This window comes from Tupaia chinensis, unplaced genomic scaffold (genome assembly GCF_000334495.1).
Source record: "Tupaia chinensis unplaced genomic scaffold, TupChi_1.0 Scaffold145367_1, whole genome shotgun sequence".
Taxonomy (NCBI): Eukaryota; Metazoa; Chordata; class Mammalia; order Scandentia; family Tupaiidae; genus Tupaia; species Tupaia belangeri.
The window spans coordinates 434,060-451,618 of NW_006205228.1; the positions used below are offsets into that span (position 1 = coordinate 434,060).

Below are 17,559 nucleotides of genomic sequence, written 5' to 3' on the forward strand. Positions count from 1 at the left end.
CTTATGAGGGCAGAGTGTGTGGGGGGCAGGTGGCGCAGATGAGTCTTGAGGAACTCCAGCGACGTTGATGGTGGCCGCGAGCACTGAAGATCCAGGAGTGCGAATGCTCAGCGGCCAGCTACAGCTTGAGACTCATCAATGCAATCTTAAGCAAAAAGAACAAAGCTGGAGGAATCTCACTAATGGATTTCAGAATATATACAAAGTTATAGTAATCAAAACAATATATTACTGGCTTAAGAACAAACACACAGTGGGAGGGGTGGAGAGTGCAGGGAGGGAAATTTGGGAAAAAATGGAGGAGTTAGACATTTGTGGGACACAGATATGGTTGCCTGTTGATGATGTTTTGTATAGTATTCTCAACTCACCTGGTGTACGGTGTATATTACATTGGGTAAAATCTCTTTACAATCTAAATGACGTATAGTGATTGAATGTATAAAACAAACAAACAAAAAGCACTGGCCAATAAACTGAGATAGAGAGGCCAGAAATAAATTCAAACATCACTGGTAAACTGTATTTTTAAAAATAATTATTTATTCAGGAACCAGCAGCTAGCATAATGGCTATGTCGCTGGACTCCCACGTAGTCGACCGCGGTTCGCGTCCCGGACCTGGTTGCTTAAAACTCACGCCGGGCGCGTGTGTGTGCGTGCCCAAGATCCCGAGAGGAGAATGGAGAAGGGATTGCGGCGTGACCATCCCCCCGGGGGGGTGATTTCTCGCTTTCTGTCTCTCTGTCTCTCTCTATCTGGCGAGCGCACGCGCCCTATAGTAAAAACCTCTCCAAAAAAAAAAGAGAAACGAAAAGTGAGAGAGCAAGCTGCCAGTTCCAGGAATTGAACCACAGTTGGCCATGTGGGAGTCCAGTACCCTACCACCACACCACTTAACAGCCCCCAGTAAATTGTATTTTGACAAAGTGCCAAGAACACACAATAAAGGACAGTCTCTTCAGTAATTTTTGATGGGTAAACTGGATATCCACATACAGAAAAATGAAAATGCACTCTCATCTTACCTCTTTTACAAAATAATTAATTAAAAATGTATTTAAGACATTGGTAAAGACCTGAGACTATGAGACTACTAGGAAAAATACAGAGAAAACCTCCATGACACTGATCTGGCCTGAAATATTTTTAGATATGACCCCTAACGCACAGGGAACCAAAGCAGAAATATACAAATGGAATTGTATCAAAAAGCTTTCTGTACAGCAAATGAAATAATAGAGTGAAGAGATAAACCACAGGTAGGGAGAAAATATTAGTAAATCATAAACCAGATTAAGGGGCTAATATCTAAACTATACAAGAAATTCAAACTACTCAACAACAATCGGGAGTGATTTTTCACATTCCCTTTCTCTGTCTTTTTCAGATGAGTGCACACACCCTATACCAAAAACCTAAAACAATGAAACTATTTAAAAATGGTCGGGAACCAGCAGTTAGTGTAATGGCTATGTCACTAGACTCCCACCTTGTCAACCGCAGTTTGCGTCCCAGACCTGGTGGCTTAAAACTCACGCCGGGCGCGTGTGCGTGTGTGCCCAAGATCCTGAGAGGAGAATGGAGGAGAAGGGATTGTGGCGTGACCATCCCCCTGGGGGGTGATTTTTCTCTTTCTGTCTCTGTTTCTCTCTGTCTGTCTGGCAAGCACACGCTCCTTATAGAGAAAACCTCTCAAAAAAAAAAAACAAAAACGGTCAATGAACTTGAATACTTGAATAGACATTTCTCAAAAGACATACAAATGGCCAACACATATATGAAAAAAATGCTCAATACCTCTAATCATCAAAATAATGCAAATTAAAATCACAATGATTATCAACTCATACTTATTAAAATGTCTATTATCAAAAAGGTAAATGTTGTTGTAAATGTAGAGAAAGGGGAAGGAGCTCTTATATAGTGTTGGTAGTATTTCAAATTAGCATAGCCATTTTGTAAAACAGTATGGAAGTTCATAAAATCTTTAAGTAGGGACCAGCAGTTAGCGTAACGGCTATGTTGCTGGACTCCCATGTAGTCGACCATGGTTCGAGTCCCAGACCAGGGGACTTAAACTCATGCCGGGCGCATGTGCGTGCGTGCCCAAGATCCCAAGAGGAAAATGGAGGAAAAGGGATTGTAGCGTGGCCATCCCCCCTGGGGGGTGATTTCTCACTTTCTGTCTCTCTGTCTCTCTCTGTCTTTCTGGCTAGCGCATGCACCCTATAGCAAAAACCTCTAAACAAAAACTAAAACAAAACCTATAAGTAGAATTCCCATATGATCTAGCGATCACACAAGTGGAATTGAAAACAGCATCCTATATCAATATCTGCACTCCTGTGTCTACTGCAGCATTATTCACAATAGCAAACATAGAAGAACAACCTACATGTCTATCAACAAATGAATGGATTATTTTAAAATGTGGTATATGAGGGTACTTCAAAAGTTGGTAAAAAAAAAAATGGATTTGGTGTGGCAGCAGGTAGCGTGGCAGTTAAAGGTACTATACTCCCATATGGCCAACTATGGTTCAAGTCCCGGACCTGGCAGCTTGCTTTCTCACTTTTCCTTTCTCTCTCTCTCTGGTCAAATTAAAAAAATAATAACAAGATTAAAATAAATAATTTTAGAAAAGAGAAAAAATGGATTTAAAATATAAGTTTAAGGGTCATCCTCTGTAACACAATGATTAAGCACTGTGCATTGGGAGCTAGATTCCACATGGCTGACCATGTGTTCAAGTCTCAGCCCTGCTGGTTTAAAAACACATCAGGCATGTGTGTATGCATTCCTCAAATCATGATGGGATGGAGAAATGGAGGAAAAGAATTGTGATATGACCACACCCCATGGGAATGAGGAGATGCTTTCTCTCTTGCTCCCAGGTGAGCGTATGCACCTTTAGGCAATATGAAATAATAATAATAATAAAGTCCAGGTTTATTTTGGTGCAAAAACCTTTGAAATTCATGTACAATAATTTTACAAAGCACACTTCCCATGAACTTTCTGAAGATCCTCTCCTATATGCACTATAGGATACTATTCAGCCTTTAAAAAAGAGGAAATTCTTTCATTTGTGACAAGGATGAACCTAGAGGGCAATATGCTAGGTGAAATAAGAGAGAGGCAGAGAGACAAATGCATGTAATTTCATTTACGTGTGAAATCTAAAATGGCTGATCTCACAGAAATAGAGTAATGGTGGTTACCAGAGGTTAGTAGCAGGGAAGAGTGGATGGGAAAAGAAGACACTGGCCAATGAATATAAAGTTACTGTTAGATAAGAGGAATAAATTCTGGTGCTCCACTGCACAGCAAGCTGACTATAACTAATAATAATATACTGTAGACTTTTTTTTTTTTTGGAGAGTTGTTTGCTATAGGGTGCGTACACTTGCCAGAAAGACAGAGACAGAGCGACAGAAAGCAAGAAATTGCCCCCCGGGCGGATGGCCATGCTGCAATCCCTTCTCCATTCTCCTCTCAGGATCTTGGGCATGCACACACACACGCTCGGCATGAGTTTAAGCCACTGGGTCCAGGACTCGAACCGCGGTCGACTACACGGGAGTCCAGTGACATGGCCATTATGCTAACTGCTGGTCCCTATACTGTAGACTTTAAAATAGCTAAAACAGAAGTTTTAAATGTTCTCACCACAAAGAAATGATAAATAGGATATAATCTGAGGTGATGGCTAGGTTATATGCCCTGATTAATTACTCCATAATGTATGTCTCTCTATATATAGATATATACACACACACACACATATATTTATATCAAACATCACATTTTGTATCCTATAAAAATCTTTGTCAAGTAAAAACAAACCTAAAATGCATTTATCAATATATGCATATGTATATACATATATAAATACTCATTTTCTTTTTTGGGGGGGAGAATTATTTTACTTAGCTTTATTTATTTATTTTAATTTGATCAGAGAAAGACAGAGTGAGAGACAGAGAGAGAGGAAATGTGAGAAAGCAAGCTGCTAGGACTGGGACTCAAACTGTGGACTGACATGTCTGAGTCCAGTGTCCTTAACCACCACACAACCTGCCAGCCTATATAGTTGTTTTCTTTTTTGACTGAACTTCCAAGAGAGAAAATGGCAAAGAGAAAAAATATCTGGAGAAACAACTGGCTCATATTTGATAAAACCTATAAACAAACATATTTTAAAAGGTAAATAAACTCCAGTAAGTATAAGCACACACAAATAAAAACAACAGCAAGGTATATAATAATCACATTGTTCTAAATCAGGTATATCAAGAAAAAGTAAAATGTAGCTGGAGGTATAAAGGATACATTATATACAAAGAAGCAAAGGTAATGACAAGAGATCTTCTGAAAAATATAAGACAGGGACCAGCAGATGGCATAATGGTTACCTTGCTGGATTCCCATGTAGTGGACCATGGTTTGAGTCCTGGACCAGGATGCTTGGAACTCACATTGGGAGCGTGTGTGTGCATGCCTAAGATCTCAAGAAGAAATGGGATTGCAGTGTGACCTTCCTCCGTTGGGGGGTGATTTCTCACAAAGAAAAAAAAAAAACTATGTAAGACAAAAGTCAATGTAATGGCATCTTGAAAACACTAAGAGAAAAATAGAAATCAACTTAGAATTCTATATCCAGTGAAAATACCTTTCAAAATATAAGACAAAAATAAACACATTTTCAGAAAAACAGAAGCTAAAAGAATCTGTCCTAGAATACCTACACTATGATAAATATTTAAGGAAATTCTTCAGGCAAAAGAAAAATATGGAATCAAAATTTGGGTCTCTACGAAGAAATAAATACTGCCTGAAATCATAACTATGCGAGTAAACACAAGTTAAACATAAAAGACTGAACAAAGACATATTAATACCAAGCAAATGCTATAAATGTTAAAGCTAGAGTAGCCCTATTTACAGCACAAAAAATAAACTTCAGAATAAGAAATACTATAAAAGATAAACTAGGATTTCACAGTGTAAAAAGGGTCAATTCATGAAGAAGACATAATAAAATAATAGCAAAATCAATAGAATAGAAAAAATTAAGAGTCTAAGTTGGTTCTTTTCTTTTTTAGAGAGAGATTGTTGTTGTAGGGTGTATACACTCACTGAAAAGACAGAAAGCAAGAAATCACTCCACCAGCGGGGATGGCCATGCTGCAGTCCCTTCTCCCCTGTTCTCCTCTCAGGATTTTGGGTACACACACACATGCACCCGGTATGACTTGAACCGTGGTAGACTACATAGAAGTCCAACGACATTAACATTATGCCATCTGCTGGTCCCCAAAGTTGGGTCTTTAAAAGGGTTACTGGCTAGTAAGCATGACTAATTGTGAAAAAATAGAATTTACAAATTACCAATACCAGAAATAAAAAAATAGATTGTCACTGTAGATCCTAAAAACATTAACATAAAGTAGTATTATCAATAATTATGGTTTCTTAGAAAAATTCTTAAAAATAATCACAAGCTAAACTGACTTAAGAATATGGAGAATACCTGAGTATATATTTATTAAAACTATCTCCTAGCTCATAAAAAATACTGAATTCATAATCAAAAATCTTCCCACACAGACAACTCCAAACCTAGTTTCACTTGTGTATTACAACAAACATTTAAGGAAGAACTAGCTCCAATCATATGGGGAAAAAAATTCCCCAATATAGTTAAATAATTTCAGAAACTATTTCTCAATCCATTTTATTAATATAAAAATGAGATTATCTTGGTACAAAGATTTAAAAAAAGATTATGGGGCCAGTTGGTGGCATGGTGGTTAAAGCACTAGTCTCCCACATGGTCAACCATGGTTTGAGCTGGACCTGGCAGCTTGAAAAATCATGCCAAGTGTGTGCACGCATGCCCAAAGTCTCAGGAGAAGAAAAGAAAAGGAATTATACTGTGGCCATCCCCCAGGGATTAACTTCTCACTTTCCCTCTCACACTCTGTCTCTCTCCAGTGAATGTACAGGCCCTATGACAAAACTTAAAAAAAAAAAAAATTAAGAAGATAAAACTGCAAATAACCCTCAAGGACATAAACCCAAAAATTCTCAAGAAATTATTAACTAATTGAATCCAGCAATATATAAAAAGAATAAACATGGAGTTCATCTGAACAATACAAGATTGTTTTAACACTGGTCAATCAAGTGAACAAGTTTGTCAAGTAATAAAACAAGGGGAACATCCCATGATTATCGCGATATCATGATTATCTGCAGATTATCATCTGTAGAAAAAGGAAGTAGTGAAATTCAAGACTTTCATGATGCAAACTCAAAGTACACCAAAAATATAAGGCAACTTCATCAGTATAAGAAGCATGTACAAAAAAAAGCTAATAACCAAAACTAAGTACATAAAAACAATGTCAACTTTCACTGCTACTATTCAGCACTGAACTGGAGGTCCCAGTCGGTGCAACAAAACAAGACAAAAATAAATAAAGAAAAAGGTTAGAAGAAATAAAAGTATCTTCATTCATAGATAACATGATGGTCTATATAAATAATCTGAAAAATCTAAAAATAAAAATACACAAACTGGGAACCAGCAGTTAGCGTATTGGCTATGTCGCTGGACTCCCACATAGTTGACCGCAGTTTGCGTCCTGGACCCTGTGGCTTAAAACTCACACTGGGCGCGTGTGCATGCGTGCCCAAGATCCCGAGAGGAGAATGGAGGAGAAGGGATTGCGGCGTGACCATCCTCTCTGGGGGGTGATTTCTCGCTTTCTGTCTCTATGTCTCTCTCTGTCTGTCTGGCATGCGCACACGCCCTATAGCGAAAATCTCTCCAAAAAAAAAATACACAAACTACTAAAATTAATAACTAAATTGACCAAGATTGCAAGATAGGTTAATGTATACAGAAATCAACTTAAAATATAATTTAGAAATAATACCATTTAAATACATAAAGACAAAGTATTTACAGATAATTTTCTTCTTTTTTTTTTTTTTTTTGAGAGATTTTCGCTATAGGGCGTGTGCGCTCGCCAGACAATCCCTTCTCCTCCATTCTCCTCTCGGGATCTTGGGCACGCATGCACACGCGCCCAGTGTGAGTTTTAAGCCACAGGGTCCAGGACGCAAACTGCGGTCAACTATGTGGGAGTCCAGCGACATAGCCATTACGCTAACTGCTGATTCTCCAGATAATTTTCTGAGAAATACTGAAGATCTCTACACAAAAACAAAATGTTGCTGAAAGAATTTAATAAAAGCACTGAGTGAAGATATACCATGTTCATGGACTGGAGGATGGTATTTTAAAGATAGCTCTTCTCTCCAAATTGACATATATAGTTTTAATACAATTCTAGTGAAAATCCCAGCAAATTTTTTTGGTAGAAATTGATAATCTGATTCTAAAATTTACATGGAAATGTATATTCTTGAAATTCTATTCTAGAGCTGGACCCATTGCCTTGTGGTTAAAGGAGCTAGAGTTTACATAGCTAAGCATGGTTTAAATCCCAGTTCCAGCGGCTTGAAATACACACTGGGTGCATGTGTGTACTCTAAGTCCCAAAAGGATTGGGAAATGAAGAAGGATATTACAGTGTGACTATGCCCCACTGACTCTCCATAAGTCAATTTTCACCTACCTCAGCAACCCCTTCCCCTTTGCATCTCCAAAATGATCCTTCCCTTCTTCCCAGGCTGATTTACTCAATGACCTTACAATAGTCTTTGCTTATTGTATTTTCTCTGTTATTGCTTGGGTTTCACCCATTCCTGGCCCTAGCCAAAAGCCTGTCCATTCTATAAGACAAACTGAAGTTCTACCTTTTTTAATTGACTACTCCAATTCTTAACAGGAGCTCCATTCTTAAAACTTTTCCAGTAGGGTCAGTTCCATGCTTCCTTCTGTACTTACTTTGGCCTCTCACTATATTCATAGTCCTTAACCATTTGCACCTTTGCACTGAGATTTAACATTTTACATGTAAAAATCATGTTTCTTTTGGACTGTAAACTCCATGAGGCACTAGACTTTATGTAATCAAGAGACAATGGGGAAAAGATACAACACTTTATTGTTAGATCTATTCAATATATGAAAGAAAGAAACAGATCTGTTAGCAACAGCCCCAGGGTTAAATCCAATGCACACAAGTCTATAAGGTTTAAATGTTTGGACTTACTGAAGTTGCTTTTCTCTGGGTTCTTACCTTGATATGCCCTCAGCTCCATCAACACCAAACTATAAAAACTTTCCACTGGAAATTCTTAGTCATTTAAGATGCCTCAAATCCTTCTGGGAATAAAACATGATGTAACAAAATAAAAGTCAAGGGAAAGACTGACAGTCAACTTTTTAGGAATGGCTACTTAGTGAATGTAGTATCTGGTACAGTAGACTCAAGAGACCTGTGACAAAATCCTTTGAAATGTACTGGCTTTAGAACATGGGCAAGTCCTTAACTTCTCTGAGATAACTTTTCCACCTAGTAACATCAATTAAGCAATATTCAGGCTTCAAAGATGAAATTATTTTTAAAAATTAAAAAAAAACAAAAACAAAAACATGCAGATAGGGCTGCCATGGCCTGGTTGTTGAAGCAGGTGAATCTCATGTGGCTGACCCTGTGGTTTGAGTCCTGGAGTCAATGGCTTAAGAAACATGTCAGGCATGTCTATGTGCATGCACAAAATCCCAGGAGGAAGAGATGGAAAAGGATTGCAGAGTGACCATTCCCTATGAGGGTGCTTTCTTCTCTCTTCTCCCCATCTCTGGTGAGCACATGTATCCACTAGCAAAATAAAAGAAGGGGTGGGGGAATACATATACAGTAACTAGCACACTGCCAGAAAGACAATACTGTCCTAATTATTCATTAATAAAACATTTTACCCACACACTATCCTCTGAAAGGCCTTTAAAGAAAGTAAGAAAATATTCTCTTCCCCCTTTACAGATGGCATATCAAGAGTAGCTTGCATGGGGCTGGCAGGTGGCATGGTGGTTAAGGACATTGGACTCCCACATGCCCAAACGCAGTTTGAGTCCCGGACCTGGCAGCTTGCTTTCTGACTCTCTCTCTTACTCTCTCTGCCCCTCTCTGGTTAAATCAAAATGATAAATATAGTTAAAATAAAATAATTCTTTAAAAAAAAAGAATAGCTTGCAAAAATCCATTGAGACCTCAAGCCTGAACATAGGTATCCTAAATAGTACCTAATGTGCAACAGGATTGTCTTTATGGCCAGCGTCTACCTGTTACAGTGAAGAAAGCTGAAGTCTTCTCACACTTAAGAGTAACTGAGTCTTTACAACATTAAGAACTCTAAATTTGATGAAAGAGAAGGCAGAAGCCTTAGAAATAGTCAAGCTAGACCCCATAGAAAGAAAAGAGAGAGAAAATGTTTCAAAAGGATAAAAGGTGAAATATTCAACTTCTGAAGGCAATTTGATCATGACTACTGCCTAACGGTCTTCAGGTCACTGAGTTAGCCAAAGTGGCAGGAATCATAAAGTGACATAGAGAGTGGGCCAAAGAATCATGAACTCTTAGTTAGAATTGGAAGAGAGCTATGAAATGAAGTCATCTAGCCCAAGCCTCTCCTGACATGGTTGAAGAAGTAGACACAGGAAATATGCCAAGCTACACACTAAGCTTCTTTCTGCCAGCTCACTCGCTCACTTCATTGTTATAATTTTCTCCAAGACTTCAGTACTTCCCTTGCTCAAACAGCAGTGGTTCGTTTGCTTTACAAAATGGACCCAAACACTGCAAACATCCAAGATAGTCTGCCCATGACAGAACAAGAGCACACTTTCTTGCAGTTACTTAACTAAACCATCAGGTTTCTAAGTAGGAAGCTATAAAAAGACAAGGAATGATGTCACTGCTTACAGAGATGCATGCTTAGAATTAGCGGTTTTTCATATTTTTTCCATAGAAAGATCTACACAGCACTACCAAAATGGTTTAGTTCCTTGTTAACTAAACCAATCAAACCTCGGATGCTTGTTTTTATACAAATTCAAGCCTAAATGTGTAGATAGGTAATCAACTTATATGACTATGACAAGAAAATGCTTAGGAAAATCGCAGAAACCACTCAATGGATATATGCAATTGTTTCAGATAAACACATTCATTTTGGACAAATATACAATATAGATATTAAACTACTTTAGGATGTAATATATTAGATATAATTATTCCTTTTAATTAATCCCTTGAAGATAGTCCTGTTTCTGAAAAATGCTAACATTAGGAAACGTTAGGTCTGCAAGATCGACAGGCTCAAAAATTTTAGTGAATCATGAGCTAAAACATTAAGCAACACTGCTGTACAAATACCAAAAAATACAAAATGATATCACATTGAATTTCTTTTTTTTTTGGAGAGGTTTCTGCTATAGGGCATGTAAGCTCGCCAGAAAGACAAAGAGAGACAGAGAGACAGAAAGTGACAAATCACCCCCTAGGGGGGATGGCCATGCTGCAATCCCTTCTTCTCTCAGGATCTTGGGCACACATGCACATGCACCCGCTGTGAGTTTAAGTCACAGGGTCCGGGACTCGAACCGCGGTTGACCACATGGGAGTCCAGTGACGTAGCCACTATGCCATCTGCTGGTCCCTATTATATTGACTGTTTTTTAAATTAATGGCTAGACCAAAAAAGGTAATATCAGTGTTCTGCTCTGCTCTAGTCACGATATTTTGGAAATAATGTAGATGTCATAGCAAAAAGACTGTATGTCAAAGTACATTAATGTCTTGTACAAGAGGCAAGAATCAAACCGCCAACAGTATCACAAAAGGTTGAAGAAAGAAGGGGCAAAGCAGAAGCAGAACAATTAGATGTCTTTATTTGCAGATCAATCAAAAAAGAACTAGCATATTTTAACTAGACCTAAGAGAAAAACAATATGAAAAGTATAGACAGATTTGGGTTTAAAAGGGAAACTTTAGGGGCCAGCAGGTGGCATGGTGGTTAGGAGCACTGGACTCTAACATCATCAACCATGGATGGAGTTCCAGACCTGGTGGCTTGCTTTCTCACTTTGCCTCTCTTGCTTTGTCCCTCTCTTGTCAAATTAAAAATAAGTAAATAAGTAGAGTTAAATAAAATAATTCTAAAAAAAGAGAAACTTTGAAAATAACTTCCATGGGCCCAGTAGGTGGCATAGTAGTTAAGACACTGGGCTCCCACGTGGTTGACTGAAGTTCAAGTCTTGGATGCAGAGGCTTGAAATTCACACTGGGTGTGTGAGTATGCATACCCAAAATCACGGAAAGAGAATGGAAGAGAAGGGATTGTGGCATGGGGATGATTTCTTGCAGGGCATGTCTGTATATGTGCCCAAAACCACAAGAGGAGAATGGGGGAGAAGGTATTGTGGAGTGGGGGTGATTTCTCACCTTCTGCCTGTCTCTCCAGCAAACTCACATACCCCATAGCAAAAATATCTTTAAAAAAAAAAAACAAAAACTATGTATGCCAGCAGGCATGTGGTGGTTAAGATGCTGGATTTCACATGGCCAAGCAAGGTGTCAGTCCCTAATCTGATGGCTTGAAATCTCGCTCAGCGGGTGGGAGTGTGGGTGTATGTGCCCCAAAATTCCGAGAGGCTAACCTCAAAAGTCAGCACATGTTAGAGTGAAAAGACAAATTTATAAAAAAATTTATGTAAGAAAGGAAAGAAAAAACAAGGTATGAATAATTTTGAAAGCCATTATTTTATAAAGAAAATCTATTAATGGTGATTAAACTATTGCAAAATTTCCAGTTAAGTAAAGGTGATAGGCTGTTCCAGGTAGTGACAATGGAAACAGAAAGGATTGAGAGGATTTTACAAACATTTCAGAGACAAGCTCACAGTACTTGATTTATTAGTAACTCTTTGAATATAGTATTTAGCAGAACTTACTGTCAGTCTAGCCATTCCTCCATTAACAATAACAATACAGTAAGAGCAAACATAGAGTGCTTACAGCATGTCATGCAGTGCTCTAAATATTTCACAGTTACAGATGAGAAACTAAGGTTTATATCATTTAAGTTACTTGGCCAATAAATATCAAAGACCTAGTAAGACACAAAATTTTGGACCTTGATGGTGTAATCCCAAAGTTACAGCTTTCTTTTTTCTTTCTTTCTTTTTTTTTAATAAGAGATTTTTGCTATAGGGTACTTGCCAAAGAGACAGAAAGCAAGAAATGGATTTTGGGCATGCACACACAGGTGCTGGCCTGAGTTTTAAGCAACTGATGCAGGACTCCAACCATGGTGGACCAAGTGAGAGCCCAGCGACGTAACCTTTATACCATCTTCTGGTCCTAGCTCTTAAAGGAGGAAATCAAACAGCAGTGAAGGAAAGGCAATCAAGTCCAAGGAAGACAGTATGTAGTAATGTCAAGAGGCATGTTTAATGAAGAGTGTCTGGGGGGGGTAAGAGGGCAGCAGGGGCAAGTTAGGATTTGGCTATAACTGAATCATCTGAGGAGCTCGTTTAAAAAGAAAAAATTCGTCTTGAATCTAAATACCCAGAGATTTAGGGTCTAAGGTTCCTAGGATTTAACATTTTTATTTATTTATTTTTAATAAAAAGCCAAACATCCTAGATAATTTTGTGGCAGAACCAAGTATAGGAACTTCTGTAACACATCTCTAAGGCTTTTCCTGCTTTTCAACATCTTAGCTGACACTGTATATCAATTTCCTAGAAAGGAGGCGTGAGGGAGGGATTTAGCACCAAGAAAACAGCGATGGATTCAAAGTTCACACTGCTTACAATCTTTTTTTCTAAACGGTCCCTCACAGAAACAGGGATAGAAGGGTGTGATGTCCATGATCTGCTGGCTTTTTAAAAAGCGGACTTCTTTCTAGGCTTTTCTAGCACCAACAACAGAAAAACATCCCTTCTGACTAAATATGTGTGGTAATCCAACTGGATTCCGAGGCGGATTCCTCAGTCCTGTATCCGGCTAATGTTGGAAGTTAACATATTCTTTCTACGTGGCGAAGGCATTGCGGTCAAGTTCTCGGTTGGGGCCTCCCTGCTCCGTAACCAGGTAAACTAACTTTTGGCAGAAGAGGTGCCCACTCTGCAATGACCCGCTCACGTCCCCTACTCCCAAAAACGACCCGCTCCACATACCCGAGGGTCCTCTGGTAAGATTGATCTCTTCCTCGGTGACCACATAAGCGGCTCTCCCGTTCATGTTTTACCGGTGGCCTGGCTTCCTACTCGGGTCAGGCGGTGATCCGCGCAGGTGAACGCCAATCAATCTGACCGCTGCGGCCAAAGCACACCACTTTCGGTTTCAGCAGCCTCCGAACCGGAAGAGGAAGCCGGCGGCGCAGAAGCGCTGGGAATGCTGGGAGTCGTGGTTCAACAGCGCCTAGGAGTCGCGTGCGCTCGTTGGGTCTCCAAGCTGACCTGGAGGTGAGCGAGCGAGGAGCAGTTACCATCCTCATTTACCCCCGGAAGCAGCAGGGTCGGGGAGGCCGAAGTTAGTTAAGATAGAAGACGTGAGTCATTTGATATTGCCGCGGAAAAGATAAAAAATGAAATCCCTCGCCACCTCAGGACAGCTCCCCAACTGTAGAAAATAAAATAATAATAATTGTATTATTCTGTAAGCCTTAAACCAGAATGGGATGGGCGTCATAGGCGATTCTCTAATGAAGTTGCAAAAACGAACAGAAATCTTACCTTTTATATAGCCAAGCAGATACAATCCATTTACATGCATGTTCTCATGTGACAAGACTAGACAGCACTGCTATTATTTCTTAGTTCATCCCAAGGGTCTGTGTTAGTTAATTGCCTTTATCCAAAGCGGGGAGGGGGGGGGTGGTGGTGGAAGGGAGGGCAGACTAAAAACAATGATATGATAAACAGGTATTTAACAACTTAAAGCAAAGTGTTTAGGCTCCTCACTTGGTGACAGAAATAGAGGTATTGTCTTCCTTGATATTTGCATTTCAAAGACTTGGTTCCCAGACTTTTAAGAAAACGATACCTGTGTTGTATCTGAGGAGAGGTTTATTTAACTTTCAAAAGGTATTTATGTATAGATCAAGAAGGTACAATTTCTGGATCAAAGATACATACATTTTTTTTTTTTTGAGAGGTTTTTGCTACAGGGTGCATGCACTAGCCAGGAAGACAGAGAGACAGAAAGCGAGAAATCGCACCCAGGGGAGATGGCCATGCCACAATCCCTTCCCCTCCATTCTCCTCTCAGGGTCTTCGGCACACACGCACATGTGCCCAGTGTGAGTTTAAGCCATCGGGTCTGGGACTGGAACCAAGGTCGACTACATGGGAGTCCAGCGACATAGCCATTAAGCCAAGCACTGGTCCCTAGGGTACATACATATTCACTTGTAGAAAATCTTACCAAAATTTTACTTCAAAGAGTTTTCACCATTCACCCTTCCACAAACAATTCATGAGAATGCCTGTTTTTCATACTGGAATTGTCATTCTTTTATCCTTCCCAAAATGATAGTTGGAAAATAATAGCTTATTTTAATTTGGCTTTTTCGCTTATGCATATTATTGAGATTATTTTAATACATTTATTGGCTTTTAATTTATTATTTTTTGTTTCAATGAAAAGTCTTGCCCTTTTTCCCATTTTTCTATTTGGTTGTTTTCCTCATTCCATACAGGTTTGAATTAGCTCTTGCAGAGAAGTTGCATGAAAAGTACAAAGAACTTCTGTATACCTTTTTTTCTTTTTAAAATTCATGTATTTGTTTTTAAGTTGACAAAATTGTATATATTTATTAAATCAACTTATTCTGAAATATGTACATACAGAGTAGAAGGATTAAATGTAAGTAACAAATGCATTACCTCACATAGTTATCATTTTTGTGCAAGATCACTTAGTAAATACTCTTAGCATTTTTCAAGAACATATACAATATATTGTCATTAGCTATAATAATCATACTATCAGGTCTCTTGAACTTATTTTTCCTATCTAACTGTAAATATGCATCCTTTGACCAACATCTTTCTAACTCCCTACCCCACTACTCATTACTTAGTCTGTGGTAACCACCATTCTCTCTTCTACAAGGTCAATATTTTTAGATTCTGTATGAATGAGATTGTCCAGTTTTTGTCTCTTTATGCCTGGCTTATTTTACTTAACATAATGACAGGACCAGCAGATGGCATAGCGGTTACGTCCCCTGGACTCCCACGTGGCCAACTATGGTTCAAGTCCTGGACCCATTGGCTTGAAACTCATGCCGGGTGCATGTGCGTGCATGGCCAAGATCCCAGGAGGAGAGTGGAGGCGAAGGGATTCTGGTATGGCTGTCACCCCTGAGGGTATATTTCTCACTTTCCTTCTTATTGTGTCTGCTCTCCTCCCACCCCACCCCCACCTCCCCACCACAGGGGGAGCACATACACCCTAAGGCAAAAAGCTGCTAAAAAAGAAAATACTCTTTAAAAAAAAAAAAAAAAAAAAGTAATGTCCTCCAGGTTTATCCATGCTGCAAATGACAAGATTTTCTTTTTTATTATAGATTATTTGTATTTCATAAAATATATATGCCACATTTTAAAAATCCATTTATCTGCTGATAGCCACTTAGATTGACTCCGTATCTTGGCTATTGTAACTAGTACTGCAACAAACATGAAAGGGAAGATTTTCTTTGGCATACTGTTTTTATTTATTTTGGATGTATGCTTGGTAGTGGAATTGCTGTATTACATAGTAGTTTTATTTTTCTTTTTGTCATCATGCATACCTCAATCCTAATGAACACATGTAATTAAACCTATTTTTGAAGTAGCCTGCTACAGGGACCAGCAGTTGGCGTAATGGCTGTGTCACTGGACTTACATGTAGTCGACTTTCGTTAAAGTCCTGGACCTGGTGGCTTAAACTCATGCCGAGCACGTGTGCATGCATGCCCAAGATCACAAGAGGAGAATGGAGGAGAAGGGATTGCGGTGTAGCCATCCTCCCTGGGTGGGGAATGATTTCTCAGTTTTTGTCACTCTGTCTCTCTGTCTTTCTGGAGAGTGCATGAGCCCTATAGCAAAGAAAAAACTACCCCCCCAGAAAAAAAAAAAGAAATAACCTGCTACAGAACAGAATTTAGTTAGTTTCATAATGAACATGTTCTATTTTATACATTTTTCTGTGTGTCAAATGTTTCTTCCCATTGTATCTTACACCCACCCTCCACCACACACCACAAACTCTCTACCATCCACTCTCCCCTTGCAGTCTCTAGCATTTACACCCACCCTCTCCACCATTATATTTTTGGATCTCTCAAACTCTGCAGTAGCACTCAATATGAAATGAAGGGGGATATACAATGTGTATCTTTCAAAGTTTGGCTCACTTCACTGAACATTAAGTCTTTTATATTCATCCATTTTGAGTCAAATGATAGGATCTCATTGTTACTTATACATGTGTAATATTTCATAGTATATATGTTCCACAGTTTTTCAATCCAGTCATCAGTTTTTGGACACTTAAGTTGGCTCCTTGTTTTAGCAATTGTGAATAATAATGCAATAGATAAGGATGTGCAGATGTCTTTCTGATTATTTTTCTATCCTTTGGATAAATACCAAGAAGTGGGATTATTGAGTCACATAGAATTTCTATTTGTAGATTTTCTAGAAACCTCTATATTGTTTTCTACAAAGGTTGGACTAATTTACATTCCTACCAACAGCGTAAGAGTGTTTCCTTTCACCATAGCCTCCCAATAATGGTTTTCTTTATTTTTAGTTCTTTTCAACTTAATTGCTGGAGGATGTGTGCACTTGCCAGAGAGAGAAAGCATCTCCCAGTGGGGCATTGTCATACTACAATCCTTTCTCCTTCATTTTTCCATCTTGCTGGGACTTTGGACACTCATGCACACATGCCTGGTGTATTTCTCAAGCATCTGGGCCCAGGATTCAACCTGCAGTCAGCCATGTGGAATCTGGCTCCTATAACAAATAAGTTATTGGCCTGCCCTCTAGGTTTCGTTTTTGTTTTTGTTTTGGGGGGTTCTTTTGGGGGGGTGGTGAACCTCTGTACTGTTTTCCACAATGACCACACTAATTTATATATCCACCATCAGTGTGCAAGGGTTCCCTTTTCTCCACAACCATGTCAACATTTATCTCTTGGCTTTTTTTTTTAATAGTCATAGCAATAGGAGTGAAGTGGTTTCTCATTGTAGTTTTGATTTGCATTCCCCTGATCATTAGTGATGTTGAGCATTTTTGATATACCTATGTCTTCTTTTGAGAATTATCCATACAAATGTTTTGCCCATTTTTAAAAATAGTTATTTGGTTTCTCGTTATTGAGTTGAGTTCCTTATGTATTTTGGATATTAATGCATTATCAGACTTATAGTTTGCAAATATTTTCTCCCATTCTATAAATTGTCTCTTCCCTTTTTTGATTGTTTCCTTTGCTGTGCAGAAGCATTATAATTTAATGTAATCCCATTTGTTTATTTTTGCTTTTGTTGCCTCTGCTTTTGCAGTCATATCCAAAAT

The 17,559-nt window shown here is 38.8% G+C and overlaps 2 protein-coding genes across 4 annotated transcripts in view; one reads left to right on the forward strand and one right to left on the reverse strand.

The window, feature by feature from the left end:
- Positions 1–13,333, reverse strand: part of SYNJ2BP (synaptojanin 2 binding protein) — a 41,260-nt gene extending 27,927 nt beyond the window's left edge. The window contains exons 1-2 of one of the 2 annotated variants that reach the window (XM_027768066.1): positions 13,165–13,286; positions 8,219–8,304 (exon numbers count right to left, since the gene is read on the reverse strand). In XM_027768066.1, the coding sequence (XP_027623867.1) occupies positions 8,219–8,240 (22 nt within the window). In that variant the 5' untranslated portion in view covers positions 8,241–8,304; positions 13,165–13,286. Of the gene's footprint in view, positions 1–8,218; positions 8,305–13,164 lie in introns of both variants that reach the window. The other variant, XM_006167953.3, reaches the window with a different exon arrangement.
- Positions 13,334–13,403: 70 nt separating this feature from the next.
- The window catches only part of LOC102467767 (Fanconi anemia group B protein-like), a 31,742-nt gene continuing 27,586 nt past the window's right edge, over positions 13,404–17,559 (forward strand). For both annotated transcript variants that reach the window (XR_001369701.2, XM_006167956.3), the window contains exon 1: positions 13,404–13,538. The gene's annotated coding sequence lies outside the window, so the exon portion shown is untranslated. The remainder of the gene's footprint in view (positions 13,539–17,559) is intronic.